Source organism: Typopeltis vanoorti, chromosome 21 (genome assembly GCF_054136105.1).
Source record: "Typopeltis vanoorti isolate ZY-2024b chromosome 21, IOZ_Tvanoo_1.0, whole genome shotgun sequence".
Classification (NCBI taxonomy): domain Eukaryota; kingdom Metazoa; phylum Arthropoda; class Arachnida; order Uropygi; family Thelyphonidae; genus Typopeltis; species Typopeltis vanoorti.
This window is the reverse complement of record NC_143569.1, coordinates 90,096,261-90,118,270: the sequence shown is the minus strand read 5'-3', so window position 1 is coordinate 90,118,270 and position 22,010 is coordinate 90,096,261. Positions and strand designations below refer to the sequence as shown.

The window sequence follows — 22,010 nt, the reverse complement described above, 5'->3', positions numbered from 1 at the left end:
TTCTTGATTTGATATTCTTTCTGTATAGCTAATCTTTTCCATCTTTCTATAACATCATATTTCCAATGCATTAATTCTTTCCTTATCTCTCTTTCTTAGTGTCCATGACTCACTTCCATAACTTGCAATACTCCAAACTGTTGCTTTAACTATTCCAATTCTAACACCTATTTTAGTGTTCTTGTTTATTAAAATTCTCTTCATTTCCATAAATGCTGATTTAGCTTTGCCTATTCTATTTCTAATGTCCAACTCTGAAGTTCCTTTCTCTGAGATCCAGCTACCTAAATATAAAAATCTTTCCACTTCTTCTAAAATCTTTCCTCCACATCTTATTTTTACATTATCTCCTATTTTTCTACCCATTATCATTATCTTGGTCTTTTTTGTGTTAATTCTTAGTCCATACTCTTTACAAGAGTTTTCAATTCTTTGAATAATTTGTTGTAACCCATTTTCACTTTCTGCCATCACTACTACATCGTCCGCATATCTTAAGTTATTAATGATTCTTCCGTTTATTTTTATTCCTTCTTCTACATCCTCAAGTGCCTCTCTAAACATTTGTTCACTATAAAAGTTAAACAATAATGGCGATAACTTGCATCCTTGTCTGACTCCTCTCTCCACCGGGAATTCTCCTGTTTCCTCTCCATTTACACACACTGACGCTATTTGTGACCAATATAATCTCTTTAAAATTTCCAAATCATAAGAGTCAATATCAGTATTTTCTAGAATGTCAAAAAGCCTTTCATGTTTCACTGTATAAAATGCCTTTTCAAAATCTAGAAATTCCAAAAACAACTTTCCACCATGGTTTAGTGTTTTCTCCCCAATAATTCTTAGACAAGTTATAGCTTCTCTAGTTCCTCTGTTGGTTCTGAATCCAAACTGTTCCTCATTCATTTCTTCTTTTTCTATTTTATTCCTAATTCTCTCTAAAATTATTTGCACCAGAATTTTTGCTGTGTGAGTTATAAGACTTATCGTTCTAAAATTGTTACAGTCTAAAACTCCCGTCTTTTTTGGAATGGGGATAAAAATTGATCTTCTAAACTCCTCCGGTAATTCTTGTCCTTCATAAATTCCGTTAATAATTTGCCATAACACTTCCATACCTTTTTCACCTATATTCCTTATAAGTTCTATCTGTATACCATCTATTCCAGGGGATTTTCCTTCTTTCATCTTTTGAATTGCTATATTCAATTCCTCCCTCATGATGCACAGTCTCTGCCCACTATGTTCTTTCCTTTGATTTTCTCCTCTTTCCCTGTCTTCGTAAAGTTTATTTACATATTCTTCCCATCTCTGTAATATCTTCTCTTTTTCTATCAGAATTTCACCTCTTTCATTCTTGATTGCTCCAGTCCTTAGCATCTTTCTCCTTCCTGACATCATATTAATGTTTTTATAAACACCTTTTTGTCCTTTCTTTCTGCCTTTGCTGTTGTATCTTTACTTATTTCATCTAACCACTCTTCCTTTTTCCTTCTTATCTCTCTTTGTATCTCCCTACTCAAGTCTTTATACTGCTTTTTTTTCTCCTCTGTTTTACTATTAACTAACATTCTTCTTTGTGTTATTTTCCTCAAAATATTTTCCGTCATCCATGGTTTCTTTCTTTTCTCTCTTTCCTCCTCTTTTTTAGCTAAATGTAATTCTGTAGCAGTAATTATGCTTTCCTTCAGAATCTTCCATTTTTCACTTGCATCATCATTTTCTTGTATATTTCTCTCGTTCATTTCTTCCTCTACTTTCTTTGAGAATTCATTCGCCGTACTTGGTATCTTCAGCCGCTCCATGTTCCATGATTTGTTCCATTTCCCTGTAGTTACCTTTTTTAGATTAATCCTTATCTTAGTTGACAACAATATGTGATCTGTATCACAGTCTGCTCCTGGATATGTTGTCACATCTTTTATAATGTTTCGATATCTTTCGTTTATCAAAATATAATCGATCTGATTTCTTCTACTATTTATATCCTCCCGTGGGGCTTTCTATGTGTACAGTCTTCTTGGATGTTTCTTAAACCAAGTGTTCATAATTGCTAAATCATGCTTTCTACAGAAATTCAACAACATATCTCCTCTTTCATTTCTCACTCCCAATCCAAATATCCCAACAATATCTTCCTCCCTTCCTCTTCCGATTTTTGCATTCATATCGCCTTGTATTATAATTATATCTTTTGTTTCTTTACATTTCAAGCTCTGTTCTATATCGCCATAAACTCTCTCTACCTTCTCATCCTCATAATCACAAGTAGGTAAATATATCTGGATAAGTAGAATATTTCTTGGTTTTGCTTTCAACTTTACCACTAAAACTCTGTCTGAGATTTGCCAGTAGCCTTCCACACATCCTGCCACTCATTTATTCAATATTATTCCAACACCTGCTTGATGTTGCTCTTCCCCTCCTGAGTAAATTATTCTTATTCCATCCTCTGTTCTAAAATCTCCTTTTCCTTTCACACTTGGATAAAGGATTAAACTAAATTTATTATATATATATATATATATATATATATATATATAGAATTAATCCTCACATTTGACATGGAGCAGAATAGCAAACTTTACTCCACTTTATGCAATGCTGTGTGAGCAGAGGGTGTCCTTGCCATCCATGGAAAATAAACACCTATTCTATTCCCTCAGCCATATGGCTGGTGGGAGTAGCTATATACTACCATACTAGGGAAATGATTATGAGCAAGGTGGTTTCCCATCGTCTTCCTTGTCATACTATATCCTATGACTGTAGCCTGTGTGTTCATGGGGCCGGTTTGCCTGCTTGCAGGATGAAAAACCCCAGAAAAAATGGTGGAAAAAACCCTGCTGTCCACGCCCAAGACCAGCTAACTTGGCTGAGGAAGATCCTTAAGCTCCTCATGTCATCGACAGGAATCAAACCTAGGACACTCCTCCCCCAGGCATATGGTTGCGAAGCGCATACCACTAGGCTAATCGCATGGACATAAACACCTAAATGAGTTCAATTTTCAAAATTTGATATCTTAAAAAGATTTAAATGAAGCAAACATCAACTTAATTTTGCCTCACGATAATTCTAGAGAAATGCAAAATCTTTGAGTTTCTAGAAACGAGTGGGTTTGTTGAAAAATAATATTCCTGTAAAACTGCTAGTGGAGAAAGCAATTTTACAGGAATATTATTTTTCAACAAACCTGCTCAATTCTATGGGGAAGAGGGAAAGAAAGCACAAGAGATGTCTGGATATGCACTTTCTCAGTCTGAATTTTCTGCATCACCATATACAATCTTATCACTCAAATGCCAGTAGCCATTGTAGATTGAAGTGTATGCCACTCTATGGCTTATAGCCATTGTCAGTTTAACAACCAGTTTGAAAAATTCTTGAAAATTTAAAAAATCAGCTCATGAGCCAGCTCCAGAATGCCAAAATATCTTCATAATGCAGAGGTGAGGAATTGCTTGGTGTGAAAATTTGAAATTTAAAGAGAAATAATCTATTCTGCACTATCTGTTTGTGCTACATGTAGCAATTTTCATGACTCATACAGATTGAGTTAAATTATCTGTCCCTTCATTCATGCTAGGAAATACAAAAATACTTCATTCATACAAAAAATACATAGTTTCATAAAAGTCAGCACTTTCCTGCAGGTTGCAGATGACAGTGGGAAAGGGGATCTCATAAAGGCTTTGGACTATAGTGGTAAGGTTCTGGCATTTGAAAAAAAAAAAAAGAAAAAGAAAAAAAAAAGGAAAAAAAAAAAAAAGAAAGAGAGAAAACACAGAGATTTGAAATGATGCCAAGCTATTAGGTTTGAGTTGCCGAGGTCATAACAGTAATGTAATATAAAATTGAAATTACTGTTTAAAAATTAGTCTGCTGAATGATACAGAACTAAATTTCCACACCTACCAACAGAAGGATCACAGATCACTAATGTCGCAGTAGTATCCAAAACTTCAACTAACGATCCCAATTCTTGCAATGCACAAACCAGGACATGTTGACTAAGGGCAGCTTCTTGTTGACTATCTTTACCACTACCTGCAGCTTCTGTTGCTGAATCTGATAAAATATAAAGCAATTTGTGTCAAACTTTATGAAAATTAAAATTATTCTGAATGGTTTTTGATGACTTTATTAAAAAAACAACATAAAAATTATCAAACTTAAATCCAGGAAATTCATTAATAGAGGAAGAGAAAGTGAAATTCTATTTTGTGGAATAGAATCTGGTGCAATTTGCAGAGGTAACCTGCAAATTGCACCTTACCATAATATATAACTTTAAGAGAAAAATAATTATTATCTTCACTATTTCCTATTTGAAATTATAAGAAAATTTTCTGATCAGAATCAAAAATATTACTCACCATGCAGAAGAAACTCTTTAGTTCACAAACAGAGAGAAAAACAGCTAAATAATGCATGTAAAACAGCAATGAGATGATGTTCAAAAGAGGACCCATCACCAAAGAAGAGTGAGAACTATGTTAGCTGCAGAAATATAACTAGTAAAACTGTCAGGTTGAGAAAAAAGGCTGACAGAGAAAAAAAATTAATGCAGAAATTTAAAAAATAATACAAATAACTCAAAGAGGTTCTTCAGATGCAGCAGGATACTTAGGAGGATATAAACCACTAACTCAAATACAAACAACCAAGGAAACTTAATTACCCAAGAAAGAGAAATTGTTGAGGGATTCAAACAATACATTAAAACTACTAAATAAATCATCATCAGCAGATGGAAACCTTACACCTGAGGTACAATGTTCAGAATAAAATGTTGAACTCACAATTGAGGAACCATCTCTGACTGAAATTCAGAATACTATTAAAATATTAAAAAAGAACATGTCAGGTAGTGAAAATAAAACTGCAAATCTGAGAATTACCCTTAGCTTAAATATATGAATTTAAGCTAATATTGCAATAAAAAGAAGAAATCCCAGACAACTGAAATATAGCCCCATGTTTTGCCCCATTTTTTAAAAAGGAGGTCTCATGATTACTAGTAATTGTGCAGATATATCCCTCTTGGGCACTTGCTACAAGATACTATGTACACTGATCTGGAAAATAATGAATATGCTTCAAACACCATTGAAGACTATTGCTGTGGCTTCTGCAAGGGAAAATTGACAAATGGTCATATTTGCACATTCTGGTATTAGACAGAAAAAGAAATTTAATAAAGAATTGCATCTGGTATTTGTAGATTACGAATTTGACATATATCAGTATGAACTATATAAAGTATATAAATATGCTTTTATATATATATATATATATATATTATTATTACATTACACCTCTAGGGAGTCCAAAGACTCATCGAGGGAGGGCATCTACTCTACAACTCTTCATCTCACTACTCCACCAACCTTCATCACCTAACACCAACGCCATTTACCACTTTCACAGACAATCACAAACATCCATGCCCACGGCAGGATTTCTATACTTTTATTTATATATATATAAATATGTAAAAATAAAAAGTATAAAAATATGATACACAAATGTAATCATTATACCCTCTGCAAAGTATGTTTTCTACATGGAATATTTAACAAATTTTAGAAATAAAATCTGGTCTTCACCAAAAAGATGCTCACTCACTAGCCCTATTCAACTCAGCACTGGAAAAGTAATTGGAGACATAAATGAACAAAGAAGAATGATGGAAATGAATGGGAAGAACATTCTACCGACTCATGATGATGACAGCATTATCCTTGGAAACTTTCATCAGAATGTTATACAAACTACATCTAATTTAAGACAAGTAAGTATATGGATCTTGTCATAAACCATGAAAGCTAGATATATGTACATGTCATGGATCTAACAAGACCAATCCAACTATATTGTTGAAAACTATCTTTGGATCAAGCGGATAATTTTAAATATCCAGCAGTCAACATTAACATGACATGCATCAAGAGAGAGCTGAGAATACCAATTGTGGATATTTTGCAATCTTACAATTCCTAAAATCGAAAGAAAAACTAAGTCATCTATACCGGATATTAACCTACAGTTGTGAATCATGGTCAACAACAAAGCAGATAAACTTTCAAAACAGAGACATTTGAAAGAAAGGTAGTGAGAAAGATTTATGGATCATTTTAAAATCAAAATACTGAATTATATGAAGGAAGACTATGAGATATTAGGAAACTTGTTTTAAAGGCCTAACATTCTATCATTTATAAGAAGTAAGATAAACAAGTAATTTGACTATATTCAGGAGGTAGAAGACCAGACCAGTTGAACCAATAGGGTATACAAATAAAACTGACTTGAAAAGACCTGATAGAAGACAACAAGAAAGCTAGATGGATGTGGTGATGAAAGAACTAGAACAATTGGATAAACACTTTACTCTAGGTGAAGCCTATGATTGAGACAGATGGAGAAACTTGGTGATGGTAGCACTAGATTTCAATGGTTCATTAATGAGTTGCACAGTTCTAGTCCACTGCAATGGTTCACCAACAAGTTGACAGATGGGAGTTAACAGCCCAGTGTGAATTTAAGATGTAGGAGATAAACTTCTATGAAGTGAACATGTCCATTGTGGAAAGTTTCACTCAGCAAGCAATATTATGTTGAATCTTCAATTTCTTTATGCTCCTAGCATTCAACACACAACTTTCCATTAAAAATAATTACTTCTTACCTCACTCTTCACCGCTGTTAGGGATAGTCTCACTCCTCTTGTCTTTCACACTATGTTTAATCTGTATGGTATTAATCAAGTAATATTCCCTCACTAACTGAAATGCCCTATCATATCACCCCTTTTCCATCTATCCAATGTACTCTGCAATTTACATTTCCTAAACTTCTCCCTATAACCAATATCAAGTTCCTAATATTGTCTTAGTTGCTCATCTCTGGGCACTCTCCATAGTTTCCACATCAGATTGGAAATAACATGACCAAATATGAGTACAACAGTCCTTGTGTGCTTACATTTCATGTAGTAGCACAGCCATGTCCTTACCCCTACTTATCAGCAATTCTGCTATGATAAGGAACATGATGACAAGTAGCTTTGCAACACTTGTAATGTGCTCTCTGAAATTCAGGACACTATCAGTGATCACCTCTGATCTTGAAACTTGTTCAAGTCCTGGAGCACAGTTCCACCAAAGCCTCTGCACTCCAAAGATGATACACCTTACACATGTTAACATTAAACCTACTCATTTATCCATGCTAAAAAGTTGATCAGCTCACTCCTTATAACTCTTACCAACGTTATAAACAGCAAATAACTGAAGATCCTTATCAATCCTTGTGACATCTCATTAACAAATAAATTGAACAACTGGATCCTACAGTGGTGTGGTACGGAGAACCCTGTGGAACACTACTGCTTAGTTTGTTCGCAGAGGTAGTTCTCCCCATTTGTTAAAAGGTTGTAGAAGTACCTCCCAGTTGTTCAGCTCTGATCCTTAAGTGCCCCAAAGAAAAAAAAAATTATGAACCTTCTATATCATATTCTCATACTAAGCTGATTGAACAAATGTTGAATTCCACATCCAGTTCAGTGTAGAAATTTGATAATTTGAAGTAATTTGGTGACTACATAATGAGGATAAAAAGGACAAATCTGAAAGAGAACATGAAACATTAAGTTTGATACAGCTCAACTTTTGCTGGTGGCTAAAGGTGTAGAATTTTCAATTAAGACAGGGTACATGTGGAATTATCGGGCGGGAAAGTATGACAAGCTTAGGAGTTTGATTGGCTCAGTGCCATGGCATGTACAACTGCAAGGACTAGAAGATGATAGTGCATGGGAGGTAGTTAGGAAGTGCTTGCATGAAGCAATGGCTGACTGTATACCTAGAGTCTGAATAATAAATCAAGTAGGGGTTAAATGGATGAATAACACCATTAAGCTTGAGCTGCAAAAAAAGAAACAACTATGGAGGGAATTTACGGAGAAAGATGACCGGCAGGCACATGAACGGTATAAAGCGCAGGCCAGAAGGGTGACGAGTGTGGTAAGAAAAGCAAAAAAGGATTACGAAAGAACATTGGCCATGCAGGCTAAAGAGAATCCTAAACAGTTTTTTTAGATATGTAGCAAGTAAAACGAAAAATGTACATGGCAGAATGATTTTAAAGAATGCCGATGGTAGGGAGGTAACTGAATCAGTTGAGATAGCTGAATTATTGAGTGAGCACTTTGCAAGAATATATCATCCAGGTGGTGACATTGCAGAAACGAATAAACCAGTAGATTATATGGGAATTGTGGTGAATGAAGTGGAGGTGAGTAGTCTATTGCATAACCTCAATGTCAATACATCTGTGGGATTGGATGGTATACCAGCTCGTGTAGTACGAGAAGCAGCTAAAGAATTGTCAGTACCCTTGACCATTTTGTTTAATTTGAGTCTAGGGTCCGTGTTAGTCCTGAGCCGGTGGAAGGAGGGGAAAATAGTTCCACTGCATAAAGGTGGTTCCAAGACTGCTGTTGTAAATTACCGGCCGATTAGCATATCAGGAATCATTGTCAAGGTCTTAGAGAAATTAGTCAAGAAAAGAATACAGGATTGGATAGATGAAAATGGGATATTGTATGGGGGACAACATGGTTTTGTGAAGGGTAGATCATGCCTCAGTAACTTGCTCACGTTTTATAACACAGTGACGGCTGAACTGGATAGGGGTAATGGGTTTACAGTGATACTACTGGACCTTGCCAAGGCCTTTGATAGGATACCACATGGAACCCTAATCAGTAAACTGGAGCAGATGGGGATAGATATATAGGGTTGGTAAGATGGATAGGAGGGTGGTTGAAGGAGAGATACCAGAGAGTGGTTTATTCAGGAGTGGAGTCAAAAAGACGTCTTGTGACTAGTGGAGTGCCTCAGGGCTCTGTTCTTGGACCACTGCTTTTCAATTTGTTCATCAATGATATAGGAAAGGATTTGAGAGGAAGTGTTCACTTGTTTGCTGATGATGCAAAGTTGGGTAGAGCAATTGTGAGTGCACAGGATGTCAAAATTTTACAGGATGATTTGGATAGTTTGGAGGACTGGGCTAGGAAAAATGAATGTCAGTTTAATGTGGCAAAGTGTAAGGTTATGCACTTTGGGGTGAAAAGAACAGCAGCAGTATATCGCATTGGTGGAACCATACTCCAGGAGATTGATGAGGCCAGGGATTTGGGAGTGCTGGTGGATAGGGAGTTGAAGTTTAGCGGGCACATTGCAAAAGTGACTAAAACAGCTCACCAAATCACTTGGCTTATGAAAAATACTTTAACATGCAGAGACAAACAAGTTGTTGTTCCTCTGTATCGAGCCTTGATAAGACCCCATCTGGACTTCTGTGCCCAGTTATGGGCACCAGGGTTTCTTCGTGATGGGGATGAAGTGGAGAGGGTCCAGAGACGAGTGACCAAGATGATAGCAGGACTGTGGAATGAACCTTATGAGAATAGGTTGAGGATTTGTGGGTTGCAGAAATTGGACGATAGGCGAAGGAGGGGTGATATGATTGAGACGAACCTTATGAGAATAGGTTGAGGATTTGTGGGTTGCAGAAATTGGACGATAGGCGAAGGAGGGGTGATATGATTGAGACATTCAAATTACTGAAGGGTTTTTATAAGATTGATCCAGAAGATATTTTTGAAAATATGACTGGTGGTGGGAGGACTAGGGGCCATGCATGGAAGCTGGGCAAGAGCATGGTTGACAAGGGTGTTAGAGCTAGGTTTTTTACTTGGAGAGTGGTGAATGAGTGGAATAAGCTTCCAGAGTCTGTTGTGGGTGCTACGACCGTGAATGAGTTCAAGGCAAGATATGATAGATACTGTGTGAATGTTGAATAGTTGTTCCAGACATGATGTTAGGGCCTCCCTCGATGAGTCTGTCGACTCCTTGGAGTTTCCCGGAACAATAATAATAGCAAACTCACTATAACAAACTATTCAAATGTCTCTACCAAGGTCCCCACCCAACCCTTTCCATAGCAACAATGATATAAAATTTTAAAAGCAGTAAGTAAACCTTCCACTAACAAATTATTTCTTTGCACAACGAGCTTGCTACAGTAAGAGATGAAGATGATATGACTATAATAAAAGGTGCTACAGAGAAATATTTATATCCAGGATTTCCAAATATTATCTGTATTAGGATACTTTCTATTTATCAATATATATCATACAAATTTGAAATGTTATATTTCATTGTTTTGTTAAACAGGTGCCTCCATGGAGATAATGGATTCCTCATAGGACTCACTCAACCCAAACAGGACCATACCACACCTCAACTTCTAGAATACTCCCACTTGTCCTTTTGCTTCCTGCTTATTTACTGAAAATTTTTATTTACATCCATCCAATAAAATCCTTTTAATAATTTGTATGTCCCTATTATATTCTCCTCCCTCCTTCACCTATTCACCAATGTTTGTAGACCATCCCATCATAGTCAATATTCCACAGTTGCAAATCTTAATTACATATTTTAATACTATCCCCACTTTTCTCTTCTCCACAGAATCAATCATATACAGTGATATCATGGCCTATTATAATGAAATGCAGCAACTTTCTTATACCTACCACTAGTGTCCTTGGCATTATGGCAACCCTGTGTGTTTCTTTTGAAATCACAATTGCAAAAGGGTCCTAGAACTTCAAACTTTCCCTGCTCATCACTTCCCAGATCTCTGGCTTCATCAGTTTTGTGAAGCATAAGTCAATGAATATAATATACACAACTTGGAATTTATTCCAATTCAAAATGCATAACCCCACATTTGGCAAAATTCACTAGAGCTGTGGACATCGTTTGCCTACAGCATCCGTCTATTCACATTCCTCTTACAAAGGACTCCATATCTCAATCTCTTCATATTCTGTACATAGATTCATCAGAGGCAATCAACTGGATATCATGCTTCAATATCTTTCATTACTGCAAATGATAAATTAAAAAGCAATGACTTATATGGTATCCATTTCCCTTATCCAATTCTCATATTTTATGATCAAGTCTTTTCCTTAACAAAGCTAGTACATCAATTATTCCTTACCATTCAATCTTGAATTCAGACCACTTTTCCCAAAATCTTAATCACCATTTTTTTTTTCCAGAAATACTGGTCTATAATTCACTGCATTAGTCTTAACACTACTCTTGTATCTATCTCTGCCCTATTTCCACTCTTTCTTGATCAATAAAGGATTAAACTAAATTTATTATATTCTTGATCATGCCTATGGCTGAAACAACTAGATCAAAAGAACTCTCAATGCTTTTGATCTGGTTGGTTGAGAAAAATTGAAATTCCATCGAAACTTGCCATGTTTGAGGATGAAGATTATGATATAATATCTCTGGATCATAAATGTAAATCTCATCCTCCATACTGCAATATCAGGAATTTAACAGTTATGCTGCGGTATTATTTTTTGATACAGGTTAATGTTTTTCATAAAGAAAAATTAGCAATGCTTTAAAAAATTTAGAGTATCTCAATTAGTAACACTGATAAGTACTTATAGGTCTAACAAATATTTTTACTTTATATATATATAGAAGTATATCAATTTGCTGGGAATCTAACTGCCTAAAATAAGTATTAAATAAAACTTAAAATAATAAACTAAGAGGGAACTTGCAAAAAGTAAAAATAAATAAATAAAATAAAAGAAGAACTTGCTAGTTTTGGAAATCTCAAATTTCTTTGTAATTTCTATTTCAGTTAAGTAAGCATGGCTTTTTTTTTTAAACTTAAAGTGAAGTTTAATGACTCCAAACAAACAACAATGGTGGTGTATTTGTAATACATTTAAAGAAACAAAGAATACAGGAATTTTTCACTTTACATGGTTTCTAATAACATGCTGAAAAAAGCAACTGAGAGCTGTTTACAATTTCATAATTATAAACATTTTATAATTTTTATAATAAATGATGCACACAACTTCATAAGCAACATAAACTCCAGTTATTGTGGCAAAAGATGAACATGCATGCATACACTATCTACCAATAATTGTCTGGACACCACTGTCATTTGAAGTTATAGAACATTCCAGGTTTGGTAATAACATAAAAACCAATGTACAGATAGTAGAAAGCAGTATTTCATCATAGTAGTAGAATACAGATGGTATAGCAACACTATGTGAACTCAGTGACTTCGAGAGGTATCATCGTCAGTCATCACATTGGTGGCATGTCCATATGTGCCATTGCTAGTCAACTGGAGCATCCAAAATCAACAGTTGGCAATGTGATCAACAAATGGAGACATTCTGGCATCACTAGTACAGAAAACACCCAGAGCGGCTGCCGAAAATGAATGACAGGGACAAGAGGGTGTTAAAATGAGTGGCATGCAAAAACCGGCTATAATTGGCACAGACAATTATAGCCAGTTATGACTATAATGCAACTCATAACAATCTGTTATGAGTTGCAGAGTGCCAGTAACACCATGGTGAGCACTAATACTGTACAAAAAAAAAAAAAAAAAGAACTTCATTTACTGGGTTTTTATGGAAAAGCAGTGGCACACAAGCAAACATGTAAACATCACAACATGAACAAGGTGGCTCATCTGACTTGGTGCAAAGAACATGTAAACTGGACAAAACTGACCAGTGGAAAAAGGTACTCTGGAGCGATGAATCAAGGTTCACCTGTTTCCAGTCTGATGGCAGAGATAGGTGTGGAGGCAGCCTGGTGAATGCTTGTTACCACAGTGTGTTGTACCGACAGTAGAGTTTGGTGGTGGAGGAGCAATGGTGTGGGGGTGCACTCAGCTGGTTTAGAGTGGGACCACTTGTCTTTGACTTGGTTCCATGAAGGCAGTTTAGTAGCTTGATATTCTGGATAATCAGGTGCTGTCTACGCTGTGGAGTTTTTATGGAACACTTGTGTTAATATCAAGACAGCAATGCCCCATACCACAAAGCTGAAGTTGTTATGGAATGATATCAAGAGATCGGTGTTAAATGACTGCCCTGGCCTGTGCAGAGTCCTGACCTCAACTTCACTGAATACCCGTAGGACGAATTGGAGAGGCGATTGAGCAGCACATCCTCAATCTTTCGCTGAACTCAGTGCTGCTTTGATGAAGGAATGGAGACAAATTCCACCTGATGTCTGTTGCACATTGGTGGAAAGCTTCCCTCAAAGGGTGAAGGGCATACCCAATATTAGGGTTTGCCTGCTGGTATGAATTCTAAATTGCTAAAGTGTCTGGGCAATTATTGATAGATAGTGTATATACCTTGGAAGGAGACCAGACTCCTACCAGGCATGTCCCTTGGATGGCAGATGAGGTGTTGGATTCTAAATGAAGAGAAATAAAATTTGTTAATACTTCTTTCAGAATCCAACATAATCCTCTCTGTCAAAGGCAAGACTTGTAAATATTGTTTATTATTTGTCTCTTGCTTATAGTGTGTTATTAATATATAATTGTCTTGAATTCTGTTTATTATTATTTAATAATATAATCTTAAGTAATGTAATGGTAATAAAAAGGCTCTGTATAAAAATATTCTTTTAATTTACTTTATTATATAATAATATTATAAGAAGCTGTGCATGTATGTTATAGAATTTGTGTTTATTATGATTGAATGTGATTTATATGAACTATGGATTATTTCATTATTTGTATTTCTGAAAGAGATGGTAATTTTATGTAATTCTTCTGATTGGATTTGATTGGCTGTTGTCAAGGAAACAGAGTTAATTTTAGATAGCGCATACCTGGAGCGTGAGCTACAGTATTCAAAGGGAGAAGAAACTGATATAAGCTGAACTAGCTAGAACCAGATTTTGACAGGAAGAATGAACGTATTTAATTGGAGAACGAAGGTAAACAAGGGAGGAAGCATTCAGGACAGCAAGGAGTAAAGTAACGGGTGGCAGTAAAGGGATTTGGATATGCCGTAAATAGATTAGCAAGGAACCAGGAAATTAATAGGCAATTAGGCATATTTATACGGAATTCTAAAATTACAACAAATTCCAATTGTTTTGATGAAGAATAGTGCAAAGCTGAATTTAATGCAAAGAAGAAAACAAGGATTAAGTAGATTACCTAAAAAGAGTGCTTCAAGACTTGTGAAGCTCTATGTTTAATATTTCAGTTATATAGTGAAGATTCCATTTGAATAGTGTTACTTCAAAGTGATAGTTAACTTCAGTTTTAAATGTGCCTATAGTGAATCTAATGTGTAAAGGATATAACCCGGTAACAGCAGTCCAATTTTTTTATATTCCAGCGTGAAGAAATAAGAGTTAGCTCCGCCTGATATATCTTAACTTTAAATGTGGCGTTCTACTAAAAATAGCCGAAGTATGGAACTTAAAAGTGTTTCCCCCCTTGAAGTGATAACTGCCTCATAATCAAATTAAGTGCTTGTTGACTATGAGAGAATTAGGGAGTTCTACTATAGGAGTATTTACTGTAAGATTCTGTAACATTGAACTGTGAAAACCATTTTAATTATTCGGAAGAATGTAGAATTGATAGCTGGATGTCTGATGCCTAATGTTTTATGTTTATTATGAATACTTGAACTAAGTTGATTTGCATTATCTTGTTTTCAAAGTTATACTTAATGTACATGTTATATAATTGCATTAAATGTTTTGCTTTATTGATTTCAATTTGGTGTTTGCCTGATTTTCTTTCATTGCACTGCTCAAAGTTTATCGGACCTTGCGGAAGCCTTAAATGATAATATTAACCTCAGCCTGTATAAAATGAGATTGCAAAAGTTAGTTGATGATTGATTCCTCTATATTATATAGACTAGTCTGAATATATGGTGGTGCAGGATAATATAAATTTCTCTATATTCAGATCAGCATCAAACAAATAAAAACGGATAATTTAAATAAAAATAACGTTCCAACAAGATGGCGGATTCAAAGCCAGGATGTATGATCCAACAGAGAGAAGCCCCAACAGGTTGCTCTGAATAAAGAATAAGCCACAGACCAAACGGTGTGGCAGAGGACTGACAAGCCGGCCACACTAAAGTGTCAAAAACTTCCATGGATTACATGATTACCAGGAATACATCTCACACTGCCGCGTACGGAGCAGCCAACGTGCCAACACGAGCCTCACATGTGTTGGTGAGAAATCTTCTATGTGATCAGCAAAATGTGATAAGTATATAGCTACTGTAAATATCAGATCTCTATACAAAGCAGGAAAACTCCAAATTCTACAAGAGAATCTGAAAAAGGATAAAGTGGGATATTACAGGAATCTCAGAAACTCACTGGACAAGAGAAGGATGCCTAAACATACCAGAGGGTAAATTATTCTATTCGGGAAGAAGAGACAATGTACATAGAGAAGGAGTTGCAATTCTAATGAAATAAAATCTTACTGCAAGTATAATAGATATTAAGCCTATCTCATCCAGAATAACAGGAATTTAGACTAAAAGCCAAAGAAAAAGGACTACACATAAAGGTTATTCAGATTTATGCAGCAGATGCAAGTCACGATGAAGAAGACATCGAACTATTCTACAACAATCTCAAAAAAGAAATAGATAATACTAACTATCTCTGTTCGTATATATAATACAAACAGAGACATCTTATTCATAAGCGGAGATTTCAACACTAAGATCGGAGCTTTCAGAGAAGAGCTAAAAGATGTAATGGGGAAATTTGGAATTGGAACCAAAAATGAAGGGGGGGGGGGAACTATGCTCAATTTCTGCAAAGAAAACAACATTGTCATCTCAAACACAATGTTTTACCATAGACCTAGTTTTAAATATACCTGGACCTCACCAGATAGAGAAATACGAAATTATATAGATTGTATCCTAATTAGAAATATTGTATCCTAATTGTATCCTAATTAGAAATAAATGGAAAATCTCAATCAAAAACATAAGAACACTCAAAAGCCTAGAGCTGGATACAGACCATGAACTCCTCTCTGCAACAATGTGGATAAAATTCAAAGTCAACTATAAAAGAAAGAGAATTGATAAACTCCACATGGAAAAGTTAAAAAATAACCAAATAAGATTAGACTACATTAGGAAAACTGAAGAAATAAATAGGACTCAAACAGATGAAACCAAAATCCTTTGGAAATCAGGAAAAGATATATTAATTAACTCAGCAAGGGAAACTTTAAGAATTTATAAGCGACCCAATAATAAATGGATAACATCTGAAATTTTAGGAAAATATTAAGAAAAAAGAAAACTAAAAACAAAAATAAACAGACATACCTCGGAAGAAAATAAGAAGAAATACAAACAACTCAAAAATGAAATTGATAAACTCTGCAGACAGGCTAAAGAAAATTGGCTAAACAAAAAAGCAAAAAATGCAATGAGGCATATAAACAGCATAACTCAATTAAAGAAATTACAAAAAACTTTTCACCACCACCTTTAACAATGATTAACCATCAGGGCAAGGAAACAGGAAATCCAAATGCGATAAAAGCAATATGGATGGAACACTACCAAGAAACCTTTAAGTATGAAAGCAATAACTATCTAATAACAAAGCCCCACACTAACTCAAGACATGATGCCTTAATGATCCTTCCATTGGAAATGGAGAATGCTTTAAAGCAAATGAAATCTGACAAAGCACCAGGGATAGACTAAATTCCATCAGAACTCTGGAAAGAAAGAAAGCAAACAACTTTAAAATTCTTTATCACACTTTTCAACAAAATCATTAAATCAGGAGAAATACCATAAGATTGGAGAACAGGAATTATCATACCGATTTACAAGAAACATGATAGGAAAAATTGTAAAAATTACAGACCAATCACATTACTTAACCATGCTTATAAAATATTTACAAGAGTATTACAGAACAGAATAAAAAGCACATATGAGATCATTCTTAGTGAAGAACAGGCAGGCTTCAGAAAGAATTGCTCCACATTGGATTAGATCTTCATAATACAAAGACTAGCAGAATTATACTGGGAATATAATAAAAATATCTATTAGTGTTTTATAGATTTTAAACAGGCATCTGACTCAATAAACACTTTATTAAGAATATTAAAACAGAAACAAATTGATGAAGATACCCTAGACTTCTTAGAAAAATATTATAGTTTCACAGAAGCAATAATTAAATTCAACAGTATAACAACAGATAAAATAAACATCAGTAAAGGAGTAGCCCAAGGATGTCCCATTGTCCCATCTCCCCATACCTTTTTAACATCTACCTAGAGCAATGGGTCTTAACCTTTTTAGCGATCGGCACCCCCTTGAATCTAAAAATAAGTTCTCGCACCCCCCCCCCTTGAAAAATGTGTTTCTATTTCTTTATTTAAGAAATTACATCTATTGAAAGATAATTTATTTACTGAAAAATAAACACATACATTTACATATACATACAAAACAATATCTCAATTTTTAATGGCTATGTTGTTGTTGTTTATTCATAATAATACTTTTGAAGCGAGGCTCCTTTTTTGAAAGAGCCACGCGTAAGTCATCACCTGCATTTTAAGCGATTTCTGGCTTTTGTTTTTATGTGCAAAATTGATGAAAATCCCATTTCACACAGGTAGGTGGTGGCAAGTAGTAAAACTGTCTGCGATGCTGCTTTTGCCAGATGTGGATAAGGTTCTAACTGTGTACACCAGAATTGTTCTAAGTCCAGTTTTTCAAATTCCATTTGAATACGTACATTGGCTCGTATTTCAATAAGATTATTAAATAGCTGTCGTCCATCGAATCTGGGTCAAAATTTAGAAACTTCTCTCGCACCCCTGGAAATGCTTTCTTGCACCCCCCCCAGGTTAAGAACCACTGACTAGATGATATGGTTAACCAAGCCTTGGAGGAGAAAAAGGTGTCAATCTAAATGGTTATAACCTTAATAACATAAAATATGCAGATGACATTGTAATGATAGCAGACACAAAAGGAAAAAATGACGAACCTAATAACCAAACTAAACAATACAGCTAAAGAATACAGCATGACTGACCATAAATACAGATTAAACAAAAATCTTGATAATTGGAAAAAAATTAAGAAAAAGTAAACTTCTCCTTGAATGGATCAACAATTGAAAGGTAAAACAATTCAACTATTTAGGAACAGTAATAACAGAACACTTAGATACCATGACCATTATTAAACATAGAATATCAACTGCATGGTCATCATTTAATAAGATAGGTAAAATCTGGAAAAAATAATAAAATTTCCAAACCTCTAAAAATAAAATTATATAATGCAAGTATAATACCCACTGTGCTATAGGCTTCAGAAATTTGAAATTGGAAACTCAAGAAGACAGAGATATGAAAGCTGGAGGCTTTCGAGAAGAAATGTCTCAGAAAAATAAATAAAACAAAATGGACAGAAAAGAAAACAAATGAAACTGTAAGACAAGACTTAAAATATACAGACTCATTAATAGAAAAGATCAAAAGAAGACAACTTCAATGGACTTCAAGATGTCAAGAGAATGCCATCAAAAAGGTTACCCAATCTTGCTCTGTGCAAGATTAAAAGAAAAAAAGGAAGACCAAGAACTAAACTGATAACATCAATAAAAGTCAATTTCGGATTATAAACATATAGACAGCTCACCAGCCACACAAGAAACTGAGACTCCTGGAGGCTGTTGTGGAAACACGGAAGACTCGACCAGTCCCCGACGGAAGAGGACAGTAAGGAAGTTATATATTGTGAGCATACTAAGCATTAAATTCAAGCCACCATTAAATAAGTGTGTCTGGAAGGGGGAAGGACTGCTCTATATATATATTTGTGCATTAAAAAATTATCCTTCAACACTGACTATGAAAAACGAGAGTGAAAGTGCCAATGATAAAAAGAATTGAAAAGTTACCAATTTAGATTAAAACCTTGAGTTAAAAGATATGAGTGTGGTGATAAGAAAACAAAAATCGCATGTGATTTTAGACTGAACAAGGCAACTTTGTAATCTTGATCACAGTGATGCACATCCAACAAAATGTAGACAAAGCCATGAGCTGTTACCACAATATGTACATGCAGAAAAAGAAACAAAAGTCAGTGCAAACTACCTTGTCCAAATATATCTCAAGAAAATAATTTTCTTTTAAATATCCTTATGTATAATTATAAATAGATATTATGCAGTTTCTAATAAACTTTAAACTGCTCCAAACATTTTATTATCCTTTATAATTATATTTGACAGCAAAAACAATTGTATTTAAAAAAATGTAGTAAAGATTTTGAAAGCCCATGGATGATATTATTTTTTTTACTGCTTATTATATTCTATTAATACATTTTCATGGGATACATTGACCATGTATCTCAAGTAAGGTTAAGATTTAAAAAGAGCTTTAAAAGATTGGTAATAAACTTGAAAGCAGTTGTAGAATAAATAAATAAAATAAACCAAAGAAACAAAGGTTTATAAAAACCAATCTGTAAAAGATGAAGCAAGGTTACCAAACCAATAAAAGGAAGAAATCGATGGCATTCTTTTAATTTACAATTTTATGAGTTTAGTTATAAACAAATTAAAATCATAATAGAATTATAAAAATATATTTATTGCAAAAAACAGAAATTCTTCAAAAACTTACCTTCGTTAACATGCTTAATGATAATGCGAATTAATTCTTTGCAAGCTGCTGCTTGGGCCTTTTCTCCTAATAATTTACCCAACACAGAATGAAGAATAAATGTAATACATTTACGGCTATAAACTGCATCAACATGAGTAGATGATGCACGAGGGCTGGCCACCAATTCCAGAAGATGAGTTAAAAGGACATTTAGATTGCTTTCCAACCAAAGACCTCCCAGTTGTTGAACAAGAACAACATATGCCTTAAAATATATAAATAAATCCTCACAATTTTGGGAGGAAAAAATATAAACAGTATTTTAAAAAGAATTTCTTAAATGATTTAATTTAGAGCTGTGACTGTAAAAGTATAACTAACTTATGAGTTATTCAATGTCATAAAAATAGTGAAAAGGATGATTACACCTTCATTATTTAATACTGGATTATTTCTCTGTAAAAGAAATTTTTTAGGAACATTAATTCTCTGTAATATGATAATTACAGAGAAAATACTATTATTATATACTGGCATCTCCAAGGAGTCCATAGACTCATCACGAGGTCCATTTCCAAAATATTAATTATCAATACCTGTCATATTTTACCTTGAAATCATTCACCATCAAAGCACATGCAACTGACATTCTGCTCATTCAAAACTCTCTAAGCAAAAAATTTAGTCCTCACTCCCTTGCTAACCACACTCTTACTCAATCTGAACAAATACTGAATTTTATCCACATCAATCCTATAAACCCCCTTAATCAACTTATATATATATATATATATATATACAGGGTGTTCGGGATAAATTTGACATATTTATAATTAATTATATTTTTCCGTAAGTTACATGTATTAACACACACTTCTCTTCATTTAAAAGTTTGGACCCTTCTTCATTCATATACAAGATGTCAGAAAGGATGGATAGCTGGAACCCACCTGAATCATGGAAGAGAATAACTTGTATCATGATGATTCGTGCCCGCCATCAAAATAAGGATATTACGACTGCTGCCCAATGCTCCCTGAATACAGTAAAAACAATCAGGCATGAACTAGAGACTTGCAATGGTGACTACGAGGATGTAGCAAGAAGAAAGATCCCTAGCAGACGATCTGATTGCGTTCGTACAGCAGAATTCCTCGCAAATCTGCAGGAACAGGTGTTGAAGAACCCTGGCATTGGAATTCGGGCTTTGTTCGTGGAGTTGCTAACTGTAGTCAAGCCCTGGATAACAAGGGTAGCCAATGGTAGGCCGTATGTATGGCAGCAGGATTCGGCACCTTGCCACACCTCTGGGAAAAGTCAAAAATGGTTGTCTGAAAATTTCTACGACTTCACCAGTCCAAATGTTTGGCCTCCAAACTCCCCAGACCTTAACCCCATGGATTATTTTGTATGGGGCGCAGTTGAAAAAGACACCAATCGCACTTCCAGTAATACAAAAGCCCAGTTAATGGATAAAATTAAAACAGTTTTTGCGGCCCTTCCCAGGGAGACTGTAGCATCAGCTTGTTCGAGGTTCCGAAGCAGAATTGAAGCTGTGATCGATGCTAATGGTGGTTATTTTGAGTAAATCTTGTTGATAGTATTGTAATTAACTCTGCCTGTAATGTTTTTTTGTCAATTCATTAAATTTAATAGATACAAAGAAGATTTTCTTTTTCCTTACGAAACTGTCAAATTTATCCCGAACACCCTGTATATATATATGTAGAAAGTATTTTACCTTGGGTATAATAAATGTTAACATTTATTATACCCATATTTATTATGGTAACTTGTTCTACCCATATTTATTATGGTAACTTGTTCTAGTAAAATACTTATAAGCTCTGTATTACTAAAATCTTGGTATTTCTAGCTTGGCTCCCACTGATGAGACCTCAATAAAGGTCGAAACCGGTCTGGGTAGTGGCCCCCCCTTGCCTTTAATACAAAACATCATACATCTCCTCCAGGAGATGTGTTTTGCATTAAGGGTAAATATTAAGATTAGTGATCAGAGCTTATTCTACTTTTACCATGAGTTGTCTTGGTCTTGCACTACGTGTAGGATCGGCTAGACTTGCAACACTTGCGGGCGCAAACTTGACTTGTTTGTCTGTTTGCTTACTTGGGAAATGGAGTAAAACCAGGTTTAAAATAGCTTCGTATCTCTTTAACATATATATTCATATATATATATATATATATATATATATATATATATATATATGAACTCTTCCTCTTTATCTTCTGATCAACTAGCCAAAATTTTACAATATATCTTGTAAAATTTCATATACTTTGTTTTACATTACCACTACTGTAACAGTTTCTATAAACAAATCAAATTCATTTTTTTAAATATCTAATTATGTTTTTTCAAG

General features: G+C 34.6%; 1 protein-coding gene across 4 annotated transcripts in view; it reads right to left on the bottom strand.

The window, feature by feature from the left end:
* LOC150095098 (HEAT repeat-containing protein 5B) overlaps positions 1–22,010 on the bottom strand; it is a 665,516-nt gene that overhangs the window by 495,680 nt on the left and 147,826 nt on the right. For all 4 annotated transcript variants that reach the window (XM_090410861.1, XM_090410863.1, XM_090410862.1 and 1 more), the window contains exons 8-9: positions 19,645–19,891; positions 3,922–4,074 (exon numbers count right to left, since the gene is read on the bottom strand). In XM_090410861.1, coding sequence (XP_090266987.1) covers positions 3,922–4,074; positions 19,645–19,891 — 400 coding nt within the window. The remainder of the gene's footprint in view (positions 1–3,921; positions 4,075–19,644; positions 19,892–22,010) is intronic.